Raw genomic sequence first — 13,947 nt, forward strand, 5'->3', positions numbered from 1 at the left:
CAATATACATCTACAAAACTGGAAAATAACAATATAAAACAATACCAATTTATTCATATGGGAAACAATCTACACAAAACTTGAACAATACAAACTTTGGTAAAATCCATAATCTAACAAGATTCATTGGTCTCTCTTTATAAATAACTCCTACTATTCTTAAATATTCTTTACTTTTATATATTCATTGATTTTCTTACAGATTCCTGAATATTACATTATCTTCAATAAATACAACAAGAAAAGGTCTTATAGAAATATTCAAAGTGAACCTTAAGTGAGAAGTGTTAAATTAAAATTTCACTTCATCCTCTTTTACCAACAATTTACTAAAGTAATTCTTTAGATTCTGTGTTTTGATCTCTTTTAAATTTATACATAATTGTGATATTTTTATAAGGGTGATATCTACTGCTTAAACAGTCAATAATGAAACAAAAAATGGGGAATGGGGATCAATTACATGTAAATAATTTGAGAATTTGAAAGAGTTGTTAAACACATAAGACATGATCTATTCAGAGTCTAGTTCAAAAAAAGATAAATAAGAAAAAACAGTACATCATATATTAGCAGACCCATTCACTTATAATTTATCCATAAAATGTGCTTGGCCATCATTTTCTAAGCGTTGTGTTAAAATATCACATCCTGTTTCTGTCACTAATAATGTATGTTCAAACTGGGCAGATCTCTTTCCATCTTGTGTTACAGCTGTCCAATTATCAGGCCAAATATCATCTCGAAATGTGCCTAAAATATAACATAATTAACATAATACAATACTAGCTTCTTTTAAACATCCAATACCCAACAAAGCACCAAAAATGCCATTCCTTTAAATTATTTATCTCTTCATGATATATTTCCACGAATTTTGATAATTTTCCAAAAATACATCAAAGTTGTTCATTTAGGCATTTTCTTAATATATAGCAAATACAAAAGATGAGAATAAATGCTTATTGTCTGAGCAAATTAAAAGTTTTTTGAATTTTTTCAATATCTTTTTAGAGAATTGGAATATCATCCTAAAAATAGTACTGTTAGTGTCTTTGCGTTGAAAAGAAACACATTCCTCTCCCAGGAATTTCAACCCAAAAAAGGTAACAAATTTTTCCCTAAAAATTGTCCAAGACAAAATGTTTGCTTCTGCTTTTATTAATAGCAAAGACATTTTAAGACTAGCAGTACTATAATAGTACTACTATTTTGAGGATGCTATTCCAATTCTCATAAAAATAATGGGAAAAATTCAGAAAACTTTTTACTTTGCTCAGACAATAATTTTCAACTGCCACTTCTGTTCTGTACAAATTTGTAGTAAAGTAAAGATTCCTACCCTCTGATATCATAGGTTCTATTGTAAAAGTGTGACCAGGTTTCATTATTCCTATACCCTTATTTTCTGTAATAAAGATAGCAGAGGCATACATTAAACTACATATACATTACTATTACAAGAAATCCAATATCAAAATTGATGTGGATGTTTCAAATTGTATCACTTTAGATGAAAAACATATCTAAAAAAGATTTATATCTAGTCGAATAATGTAACTACTTACTGGCATAATGTGGAATACTAGGGGCTGTGTGGAACAGTCTGAAATAAAACATCAGTTTATTATCAAACTTTCATTATAGGAAAAAACTTAAATATAAGGAAATTAATTTGTAGGTTTACATAAGGTAAGTATTGTTCAGGAAATCAAATATAAGATATAACTATTCAATGGCAAACATTTGCACATTAGTCAATTAAAGTTAACATAATGGTACTTTCAATGCCAGTTATTTTTTTGTGATAAAATGAAATTGGAATCTTACATTTTTTTGACAGAAATGATATGATCCCATTGTAATATTGATGTTTATATAAACCATTACTTACGAATTGATCCCATGACCAGTATAACTTCTGACTACTGAGAAACCATTAGTATGGGCATGTTTCTGTATTACATTACCCAATTCTCTATATCTTACACCAGGCTTTACTGATATCATAAATATAGCCATGTTAAATACAATTTTCAACAGACTTCAACAACAACAACAAAATAAAATCGACAAAATGTTAACCTGGAGTCGTATTAAATTGCAGCAAGCATTTCAAAATAATAAAATTCTATGATTCTCATCAACCTAAGGTTTTATGTATTGCAACTTGGAGACTTTTACTAGCATGCATAGACAGCAAAATGAAGAATTCTATACTGATATGACTTTTACCTTCTTTGATTGCTAACATGAGACATTCATATGTAGTTTTTACCAACTTTTTACCAGCTTCATCAACATTACCAACAAAAAATGTTTCATTCAAATCGCTATGGTAACCATTATGATAAGCCGATATATCAACTAAAAATAAAATTAACATATAATTACAGTAAAACTTTATTAGATAAATTCATAGTTCATTACCTTAAAAAATTCAAATTTAAAAATGAAAGTTATAAAGAGGGTATATTCTTTATCTTTATTAGCATACTCTATAAATCTAAACAACCTTTAGCAACTGTCCATACCAATGACTCATCCTTTTTTCCATGTCAGCTCCTCAGACGGATTGGAAAATCTATCTCACAGAAAGCCCCTACAACCTCCAGGCTAGTTAGCTAGAGTCTAACTCTCTGAGCAGTTCAAAAAAATTACAAATTAATTTACATCAAGCTAGTAAATATAAATTATACCATTTACTATATCACCATCTTGTAATGGTCTTTTATCTGGTATACCATGACATATAACTTCATTTACAGACCTGAAAAAAAATACATTGGTATTTTATACATTGTATAAATAATAATTCACTTTTAACTAATTTTTAGTAATTAATGCACCTTACCAACATTTTAAAATACCACATACGCTTCAACATTCATCATAAATTCTTTAGTAATATATGAGATCAAAATTAACTTTTAAAATAAAATTTACTTACGTACAACAAGCTTTAGGAAACTTATAATAGTTTAATGGTGAAGGATAGCAATTTCTATCAACGCAAGCCTAAAATACAACAAAAAGATCTATAACTGTACAAATGGACTCCTCATTCGATGCATAGGCCATTATCATATTTTTATGCTTGTAAACAAACTTTAATAGAAGGTTAAGAACGGTAAAATCTTACTTCATGAACTTGTCTGTCTATTTCTTCTGTAGTAACACCGATACCAACAGCTTTACCAGCTATATCCAACACTTCTCTACCAAGCTATAATTGAAACATGATATTAAAAATATCAATTCACATTTCCGTATATAAATAAGTATTATTACTCTAAAAGTTTATACAGATTTATACAGTTTTTATGCTTTGAGCGAAATGTAATAAAAACAATTTCTTACCTTACATGCCACTCTCATGGCTTCAATTTCTTCATCATTTAAAACTTTGATAACAGTTCTACCTCTCATCTGTTTTTCACCAAGTGGTACCCCTTGATTCATAAATAATACAAAAGTTATTTATTATTAGTATTATGTTCTCTCAAAACAGATGTCTTATTCAAATTTAACCTGGAATTTTATGGGTTGTATCATCCTCAACTGAATTCTCTACATATGAACAACACAATCTCAGATTAAAATCTGATGACAAGTAATAATGATAAATATGTTTACCTTCTGGATGATCAGCATGATCAGGTCTACCTATCGTATCTGGCACAATTCTTCGTGGTGTCTGAAATATATTTTGAATATGAATTTGATTCCAGTTTTCTTAAATTCTCTTGAGCCGTGTCATATAGCCAAATGAGCTTATCTTATTGACAGGTCTTGCTTTTTAAATTACATTCTGACCTTAGCAGCTAAGATACTTTTTCAAAGTAAATTTTTGACCTCAATTCTCTAAATGTCTATATTGAAATACAAAATCATTTAAGTATACTTACCACAGGATAGGGTCTTAATTTTCCTGAAAACCTGTAACCAGGCCATGGATTGTAATTGTCTGTTGAATCTGAATCATGTTCTACAAAATATGATAAATCAACATGATAAATACAGATATGTCAATTCACAATGTAGCTGTTATGCAATAACTTAAAAACATTATAAACAAATCTTGAAATATTTTGTTGTTTTAACAATAATGGCAGTGGAATAGCTCTGTTTACCCTGCTGAGAGATTTGTGTTTCCAACCAACCCAAACACAATTTGGCCTTGAATTAAGACTTGAGTCAAGCTTTTACACCAACTGTCTATTGGACGGAAGCAATTTTCATGCATATATAGAAGTTTCAAAACCCTTTAATTTCTGACTCAATTTTCATGCTCTTCTGAGTCAGCTTTTCATTCCATTCCACCTAAAACTGCCAAACTGATCAAATTTATTCAACTACTAACTTGCTTTTTTATGAACTTTTTTATGTTCTCCCCAGACTCCTTTAAAACATTCCTGAAATGGAAAAAAATCTAATTTATAAACTTTCTGAGAGAGCGAGACGAGAGATAAACAACTCATATTTTTCTTCTAGAAATTTTGTTTGTTAAATTTGTCTCCAAGAAGATAAAAAGTTCATGAAAGGAAAAATTTAACTTGTGTAAAAAAAAAAAGGAAGAAAGTTGTCAAAATTTATAAAGAGTCAAGTACTTATGCAACTTTCAAATAAAGGTATATAACTTAATCAATAATAACTTAATTGTAATGCATTTTAAGTAGTGCCTATTGATGGACTTAATTAGTTGTTGTCTGTAGTCTTGAGTAATAACAAAATCTACTGCGTTATATATCAGAGCAACATGTCTGTGAGGATAACACATATTTTGAACCTGTGAACAAAAATAAGAACCAATTATTCCCAGTTTTATACATGTTGGACACTGTAATTTTGCCTGGCTGGAACAACCAGGAGTTTCACAGTTTCTCGATTCCAGTATGGCGGCCATTTTTGTTGTAGAGTTCTCTCCCCAAATACTGATTATCCAGACCGAAATAGCCGAAACATGGTGGCGACGGGCCGACGGGTCCTGAAGAAACAATGTGAAAACACTCATGAAGACCGGAAAAGTTTTTCATCAAGACTGTTTTCTTCCATTTACAAATAGATAATTTGAATTATATAATTAACCTTTTTTTGATCAATTCTTTTCGTTCCCTGGCATTATTTTGTCAAGCTCCTGACAATCGAGAATATGGGCCTGTTTGTTGAGGACTAATCTGTAATTTGATAAATCAGGTAATTGTATTTCTAGCCAATCATTTAATAATTCATGAATTGAAAACCAATCGTTAAAGTAACATGATTACAATTTTTTATTCAGAGTTGCCTCCATCGAACTTACATTACTACTTCATGCAAAGATGTCGGACACTGTAGGCAAGGTATTTGAAACTATAAAACTTTAATGCAATCGACACTGTGAAATAAATAGCTGACATGACGGTGCTCCAATCTCAACTGAAATATACTGTCTTGATGCCTATTTCGTGAGCTCAAATTAGTTTATATATTCTTGTTTTTCTCAGTTCTTGGTTGTCAAGTTGTCAGACTATTTTCAAGTACTTGATCCAGTTCCTTTGAGTAGGCAGTGCTCACTGCTTACAATCATACATGTATAGTAATAATGAAGAAAGGTTATATAGGCTTACATAGGACAGGCATAGGCCTACTTACAACATTTGTCTTTATCTTTACATTTGTTTATATTTTTATAGTGACATTTCTAATAACGCAAGTTGTAAATGTTATGTAGTTCAAAGGTAGTAGTACGGTATTCTGTCAAAATATCAGTAGATCTATTTAGAAAAACACACTTTTTGCAAATTTGACTGATGAGTGAATTAATTGAATTACCCACCTTAATTTTTCATTCAATTGAAATGCATATCTGATTAATTTTTTTCCCAGACAATCACCTGTAAGGCAGCTGTGGCCTGGGAAGCCAAGAAACCATTAGTTACAGAAACTATCGAGGTTGAGCCACCTAGAGCTGGAGAAGTCAGAATTAAAATTCTAGCTACCGGTGTATGTCATACTGATGCTTATACTTTAGACGGGTTTGATTCAGAAGGTGCTTTCCCAGTGGTATTAGGGCATGAGGGAGGTGGTATTGTTGAAAGTGTTGGAGAAGGTGTAACATCCGTAAAAACAGGTATGAACCTATACCTCATCATTTGATTAATCCTACCTCCCTTACAAATTAAGACCTATTTATTGAGCCTCAAGCCATCTGCACCCAGCTATATGAAAATCCAGAATTCAAAAGTTGGATGTGCTAAACCTATAATTATAAATAGTAATTTCATTTTAGACCATTTAAATTCCAGGTGATCATGTAATTCCCTTGTACATTCCTCAATGTTATGATTGCAAATTTTGTACCAGTAAGAAAACAAATTTATGCTCAAAAATTCGGTAAGTGATGGATTCATTTGTGCATTTTTATAATTTAAGGGCTTCACTTCACTTATTATGTGGAGCTTCTTTATTTTCAGTTAGTTTTACTGAAAGCTTTGTGTTTTATAAGTCTTGCTGATCAGTCATATAAGTTAATCAATTTCATGTTAATTTTAAAGTCCAAATTTGTTTATAATCTTCTTTTTACAAATTATTTAGTGCCACGCAAGGTAAAGGTGTGATGCCTGATGGAACGTCTAGATTTCGATGTAATGGTAAACAGTTATTCCATTTTATGGGATGTAGTACATTCAGTGAATATACTGTTGTAGCTGAAATTTCTGTCAGCAAGGTATGAGGCTCATTGAGGGAGTGAGTGTATTGATATAAACAAGAGAAAACTGCTCCTGACAGTTATGGAAAATCTATAAAATAGTCTGAAACTGAAAGCAGGATATGATCTGAAAATAAAATATCAAAAAGTGGACTATTCATAAGTCACATGAAAATGGATAACACAATGATTTCTCTCTTTATTGCCATTAATGAAAAAACAATAGTGATAATATAGAATTTTGTTTTAAAAGGTTGATGAGAAAGCACCACTAGAGAAAGTTTGTTTGTTGGGCTGTGGTATTTCAACTGGGTATGGTGCAGCTTTAAATAGTGCTGGTGTAAGTAGCCTCTTTGTTGCAAAGAATAACACAAAAGTTCTTTTCAAGTGATATTCTTATGATTAAAAAAAAAAAAAATAGTGAAATTTGGTGTTATTAAAAACTAATTATTATTATTAGATATTTCTTTTTTTTAGGTTGAATCTGGTTCAACATGTGCTGTTTGGGGATTAGGAGCTGTAGGATTAGCTGTTATTATGGGGTGTAAAAAAGCTGGTGCTACAAGAATTATTGGTGTAGATATAAATTCTGCTAAATTTAAAGTTGGTACGAGCTCTTTTTTCTGATGTGACAAATTTGCATATTTCTTTAATTGTACCTCGTATTTTTAGATTGGTAATCCATAACTAATTGAACACAGTATTTGTAATATTAGATCATGAATAATTTGATGTTTTGAATTTAGCTGAAGATTTTGGATGTACAGAGTTTATAAATCCCAAGGATTATGATAAACCAATACAAGAAGTTATAGTAGAGAAAACAGATGGAGGGTGTGATTATACATTTGAATGTATTGGCAATATAGGAACTATGGTAAGAAATACACATTACTTACAGTAAGCATAGTGACAATCAGATATAAAAGCCTGAATTAGATATAGATACAATGAAAATTTCCACATCGTACAAGTTGTGATGTAAAGATATACTTATCATGTTACCTGTTTCAGAGAGCAGCATTGGAATCATGCCATAAAGGTTGGGGTGTATCTACTATAATAGGTGTAGCAGGAGCTGGTCAGGAAATATCAACCAAACCCTTTCAACTTGTCACTGGAAGGGTATGGAAAGGCTCAGCTTTTGGAGGTATGTATAGTATTTGTTTGACCTAATATTTTGAGCATGACATCTTCTTACATTGCAACATTCCCATTTCATGATGTTTGTTGGATAACTTCAAGTCATTCATCCAAATGAAATTCAATTTATGACTTTTTTGTTCTATATTAGGTTGGAAGAGTAGGGATAGTGTACCTAAATTAGTGGATGAATATATGCGTAAAGAATTGAAAGTTGATGAATTTGTTAGTTTCACTCTACCTCTTGATAAAATCAACGAAGCTTTTGATTATATGCACAGTGGAAAAAGGTAATTTTTTTCTCTTTTTGTCATGTTTTTTGCTTGAATGTTGATCTTGCTAAGTTTGGAACTCATTTGACAGACACAACTAAACTGTCTAATTTTGAAAATTTCTGGTATTTAGCAATTTCAGTCAAAAGTTAAAATTTAGATATGTGTTAATTTCTATCATAATAAAACATTTTATTTCAGTATAAGGTCTGTGGTAAAGCTGTAAAGAAGATGGTATAAAATGAAAAAGTGCCTCCTAAATTGATAAATTTGTTATGCTTTAAGATGATTGTCTGAAAAACTGAACCAAATTGTTAAAACAATAAAATGATATCCTAATTATGTCAATATTTGTTTGAATAATGTGTGTATTAAGTATGTTGTATGCATATTGGAAATATCTTAGTATATAATGTTAATGTGAAGTATCACCTGTTTAAATCCAATTGTTCACAAATAAGTTTGATTAAGCTTTAATAGTGCTTAGCATTTCTATTTATGTGCCAGATTTTGTCTGTTTTTGATAATTAGCATTTATATGTACATTTAACTCCATGGGTATTTGTAACTTTTATGAAAGATCAGTATTTGTGTGGTTGTTTTTGTTGTTTCTATTACTGTGCAAAATTTGCTTTTATAATACAGATTTTAGGAAAATCATAACTTTTTATGCTTCATTTTTTTAAGAATATGTTGAAATTTATTAGGATATCGCATAAATTAGTGTTTGATATTGGGGCATTACTACATTTACCATGTAAAATAAAAATTTATATCTTCAAAAAGTATCATTCTATGTTAAGATGAAAATATTTTCAAGAACCTCTTTTGAAGGAAAGGTATTTAGCTTCAATAAACTATTTCACTCTAGGAATACCATATAAAATGCAAGAATAATAGATAATTTTGCACTTATTTGTCGGAATCATTTCTTTAGAATTTTCTTATGTATAAGTCCATTGACCCATTTGAGGTATTCTCAGCAAGTATTATAATGAAGATATATAGATATATCTAGATAACAGATTACAAGTTAAAATCCACTCAGATAACAATGTGAGAATTGGGTCACATTATTTGATAACAAGATAAAGATATGAGAAATTAAAGTGACGAAGTTAGTGTCTGGTCGTTGGTAGAGGATTAAACCAGTCAGAACTGAACAGATCTAGTTACAACCAAACAACATGGCATCTGATACACTCAGCAAGGTAAATTCATATGTTTAATACTTGGCCAGTGAAGTTCAGAGTTCATTTCTCAAGGTTGTGTCCATGAACTACATTTGATTATGAAATATTTAAACCGATTTAAGGGATTGTTAAGATTTTTTTTTAACTTTATGTGTATTGAGGATACTAAGACACCAAATTGCAGCATTCTGTTTTTCAGTCCGACTTCTGTGGGTGTTGTAATTATTATACTAAAACATTAGCCCTAGCCTAGATGTTATAACAGCTTTTGTTGTAGTGACATCATAAAATGTTTGGTTTTAGTGGAATTGCCACAGATGTTTGACTGAAAAATGGCATAGAGCAAGTCTGTGCTATCAGTGTCATCAATACACATAAAAAGTTAACAAAAACCTTTTTACAATTCCTTTAACCTACTAGAATAGGTTGTTAAGAATCTGACTGAGCATAACATATAGAGATTTCATTGTAAGGAAAAGGAGAAACTCTGGATAAATTTGGACGGCAATAGAAAATTATTTTTGTGATGATACATATTTAAAATAGCACTTGTCTGCATGTTGTAGATCATAAGGATAATATCTATTTCATTTCTTTAAAAACATTGTGTACAATTGACAATTTTCCAACATGCTACATGATTTTGTTTTCTATAATGTCATTTAAAACAAAGTGAAAAAACAATCATTTGTTTGCTACCATTTAAGAATATACTATTCCACTGATATTGCATTTATAAACAAAATCACTCTTGATGTTTGATAAAAGCAAGTTTTGGTGTTAACAATTTTACTTGATATTCAGAAAATTCGATGTAAAGCCGCAGTATTATGGGAAGTTAATACACCATTAGTTATAGAAACTATCGAGGTTGAGCCACCTAGAGCTGGAGAAGTCAGAATTAAAATTCTAGCTACCGGTGTATGTAAGACAGATGCCTATTTGTTAGATAGGGTAGACCCTAGTAAGAATTATCCAGTAATATTAGGACATGAAGGAGCTGGTATTGTTGAAAGTGTTGGTGAAGGAGTTACAAATGTAGCGCCTGGTAAGACTAATATATTTTGCTGTAAATATTCCCATTCAAATATACTCATGCAAATTTTTATATCTTGAAGACATAGCTGTCTGGCATAATGTTAATTATGTTCTGGAATGACTGTTATTGAACTCTTGAGGTTATAATTTTGGTTAAAATCATTCCGTATCTTATTGAACCAAACACTTAAATGATTATCATTCTTATAAGTGTTGCACTATTACTTTGAGATCTGATAATGATGGAGTTAAAGATGGGTTCTCAAACTATTTGATTAATTGATGTTTCTAATGAATTGTCTTGTACTCATAATCATATCATTATGTTCTTATTGCATATAATTAAGAGTTTTAACCAATCATAAATGTTCATGTATGTACAGTCTGGAAAAACACAAAAAAGACTTTTTGACCTTTCTTGATCGGCCACTAATTGGAATTCTGCTGGTAATTTTCTTCAATTTAGCTAATTATGAATTGATTATGGACATTTGAGACAAACTGGCAATTTTCCAAATGATAAGAACACCTCTACTTTCTATTCATATATGTATTAGAATTTCCATTTTCATACACAAAGATAAGGGAACCCATCTTTAAAACTTAAACATGTCTGAATGTCTACAGTTGGACAAAAGTGCTTAGTCAATGATTTATGCATATGAATTTTCAAAAGAATAACATTAAAAAAAAAATGCTCCATCTTGAATACTCTATTGACTTATGTGTGGGTAGAGAGCGTTTGATTTTACTATTTCAGGTGATCATGTAGTGCCACTTTATTACCCTCAATGTTACCAGTGTAAATTCTGTAAAAACCCTAAAACTAACTTCTGCTCAAAAGTAAGGTAAGAAAAATATAAAGAATTTTTCATAGAAAGGAGTTGACACATCTCTCTTTGATGGCATTAGCCATGACACATGATAATTGATAATTGTTTGAGTTGTTGCAATCCAAGCATAAATACACCATTATTCAAGGATAATTTGAAAGGAGCAAGCATGGTGCTATTTGCCCCCTGGATAATTATTTCTACCTCAAATATACAAACATACTCTATATGTTTTGAAATACTATCTGTATTGCTACTGAATTATTGTTTGATAGAGCTACCCAGATGAAAGGTGTGATGCCTGATGGAACGTCCAGATTTCGATGTAATGGTAAAAAGTTATTCCATTTTATGGGATGTAGTACATTCAGTGAATATACTGTTGTAGCTGATGTTTCTGTTTGCAAGGTAGACAATTTATTCGTTTGTAATTCAAACATTATAGTGCTTCTAAATGTGTATTTCTGAATAATAAAAAATAATGAATAGTGAAGCAATTTTGATCTAACCTCAAAAAGTTAAAGGTGTCGCTGTAAATTTTATTTAATCAGAATACAATTTCTTATTTGTAACCATTTTGTTCTTATTGAAGTAATTTGTTTTTATAAAAACTGAACTGTTTCCTGATGATTGTAGGTAGATTCCACTGCACCATCAGAGAAAGTTTGTTTATTAGGCTGTAGTATATCAACAGGGTATGGAGCTGTTGTCAACACTGCTCAAGTTAATAAGATATTTTAATTACTTTTTTTGACTATTAAAGTTTAAAAAAAAACTCCCCAAATTGATGGTTAGGTTAAATTTTAGCGGTTTGCAACAGTTTGTGTGCATTTTGGAATGTGAATTCTCTAAAAATGTTGTATGAATTTGTCGTCTTACAAGTCACCTGTTTAAGTAGGCATATCTGAAATTAAGACAAGATTTTTTTTTTTTATGATTCTCTTAGATTCAGTATGTGATCATTAAAGATAGGTTTGAATCTGGTTCAATATAAGAATATGTTATTTATATAAGATAGGTTAAAGTTTGATTTTGTTATTGTAGGTTGAATCTGGTTCAACATGTGCTGTTTGGGGATTAGGAGCTGTAGGATTAGCTGTTATTATGGGGTGTAAAATAGCTGGTGCTAAAAGAATTATTGGTGTAGATATTAACTCTGATAAATTCAAAGTTGGTAAGTGTTTGGTTAGCTTACTTAATTTGATACTTATGACTTGTTAAAAGAGACTATTGATAAAGCTAGCCAATAGGCAGAAAACATTACTCATTACACCACTTTATTTTTAATATGTTACTGTATTTATTAGTTGTACACCTATTAGGACATTTTATAAATAGTTTTAAATTTAAATGTAGCTGAAGATTTTGGATGTACAGAATTTATAAATCCTAAGGATTATGATAAACCAATACAAGAAGTTATAGTAGAGAAAACAGATGGAGGGTGTGATTATACATTTGAATGTATTGGTAGTGTTGAAGCAATGGTAAATTAATTCATTGGATATAATATTATCACATGATAAGTGTGTCATCAGAAGAAATACTAGCTAAGAAGCTGCATGATTATTTCTGCAATTGGTGTAGTTAGCTAGTTCAAAACTAGTTACCAAAATCTTGTTTTCATTTGGTCACAAAATGAAAATTTATCTTCAAGGTGCAAATAAAATTTCTATCTAATTCAGAGAGCATCACTTGATGCCTGTCATAAAGGATGGGGTGTATCAACTATATTAGGAATGACACCACCTGGAGCAGAATTAACAGCAAAACCTTACTCCATTGTTACAGGATGTGTTTGGAAAGGGTCTGTATTTGGAGGTTCGAAAATTAGTGTTTTTTATCACACAGAATTCAAAACATTTATCTATTTCTATTCTTTGATTTGCATTCCCCTTAAAATGATTTTGTATAATGTGACAATCCAACTTGCTTGGCAAGAAACTCTGAATTTATTCTTGCATGTCGTAGAAAATATTTTATAAAACGAATTCAATATCTATAGATACATCTATAGGCCTCTAAATCTTCATGTTCAAGGTAGTATACAAGGCTTTATGAAATTGACATTTCCTCCTAAAAACATGCTTGTAATTATCAGAGGTGTGTTCCGTGATATATTCTAATTTGTTCCCACTGTAGGTTGGAAAAGCCAGGACAGTTTGCCAACACTGGTTGAAGAGTACATGCAAAATAAATTAAAAGTAGATGAATTTGTTAGTTTTACATTACCATTAGCTAAAATAAATGAGGGATTCGACTACATGAGGAAAGGAGTAGGGTTGGTATAAATTGAGCATCTCTATATTCAAATCAGGAGTTATTGGTAGAAATACAGACCTTCATGTGTCAATTCCAACTTTCAATTTTTACTGTTTCAATATTTTATCTTAGTTTAAACTTAGGTAAATTTTTTCTCTTTTGCAGAATAAAGTCAGTAGTTATATTTGATTAGTTGCAGCTTTTTTTGGGGAAAGAGTGTCAGTAATAAACATTATTCAAACTGGTCTTATATCTTTACATTGGTCTGTAATTCAAGGGAAATAATTGCTCTTCATGCTAAACTCAGACAACAACTAATTCATTAGAACTCCATTACCCCCTAGTTAACTTGCGTATTCAAAAAGAAAACCGAGCGAGAGGTATTCAGGAACACCCATTGCCCATTTATTAAAAATGTAAACACATTGTATACAGGATGTCATTTGCTCTGGAGAGTGACGATGCCCACATATTTATTAAATAAATGGGTTAATGACGATGCCCACATAAATAAA

The 13,947-nt window shown here is 30.5% G+C and overlaps 3 protein-coding genes across 3 annotated transcripts; 2 read left to right on the forward strand and 1 right to left on the reverse strand.

Moving 5' to 3' along the window:
- Positions 1–35: 35 nt before the first annotated feature.
- Positions 36–4,925, reverse strand: LOTGIDRAFT_228994 (hypothetical protein). The gene is made up of 13 exons (XM_009061859.1): positions 4,790–4,925; positions 4,364–4,415; positions 3,909–3,988; positions 3,637–3,697; positions 3,361–3,452; positions 3,143–3,226; positions 2,951–3,018; positions 2,700–2,770; positions 2,236–2,367; positions 1,895–2,000; positions 1,569–1,606; positions 1,343–1,408; positions 36–753 (listed from the first exon to the last, which is right to left on the reverse strand). The coding sequence occupies exons 1-13, from the start codon at positions 4,904–4,906 to the stop codon at positions 587–589; spliced, it is 1,134 nt and encodes a 377-aa protein (XP_009060107.1). The 5' UTR covers positions 4,907–4,925; the 3' UTR covers positions 36–586.
- A 396-nt stretch (positions 4,926–5,321) lies between these two features.
- LOTGIDRAFT_228995 (hypothetical protein) lies at positions 5,322–8,891 on the forward strand (the record flags this gene model as incomplete). Its single annotated transcript, XM_009061860.1, has 10 exons — positions 5,322–5,342; positions 5,869–6,112; positions 6,288–6,375; positions 6,577–6,709; positions 6,945–7,031; positions 7,169–7,298; positions 7,438–7,568; positions 7,706–7,841; positions 7,986–8,124; positions 8,308–8,891. 10 exons carry the CDS (start codon positions 5,322–5,324, stop codon positions 8,330–8,332), a joined length of 1,134 nt encoding a protein of 377 aa, XP_009060108.1. The 3' UTR covers positions 8,333–8,891.
- A 356-nt stretch (positions 8,892–9,247) lies between these two features.
- Positions 9,248–13,677, forward strand: LOTGIDRAFT_228996 (hypothetical protein). Its single transcript, XM_009061861.1, has 10 exons — positions 9,248–9,317; positions 10,104–10,347; positions 11,098–11,185; positions 11,446–11,578; positions 11,807–11,893; positions 12,215–12,344; positions 12,527–12,657; positions 12,856–12,991; positions 13,313–13,451; positions 13,598–13,677. The coding sequence occupies exons 1-10, from the start codon at positions 9,294–9,296 to the stop codon at positions 13,623–13,625; spliced, it is 1,140 nt and encodes a 379-aa protein (XP_009060109.1). The 5' UTR covers positions 9,248–9,293; the 3' UTR covers positions 13,626–13,677.
- Positions 13,678–13,947: the final 270 nt, after the last annotated feature.

This window comes from Lottia gigantea, assembly GCF_000327385.1.
Source record: "Lottia gigantea unplaced genomic scaffold LOTGIsca_5, whole genome shotgun sequence".
In the NCBI taxonomy this organism is placed as follows: domain Eukaryota; kingdom Metazoa; phylum Mollusca; class Gastropoda; family Lottiidae; genus Lottia; species Lottia gigantea.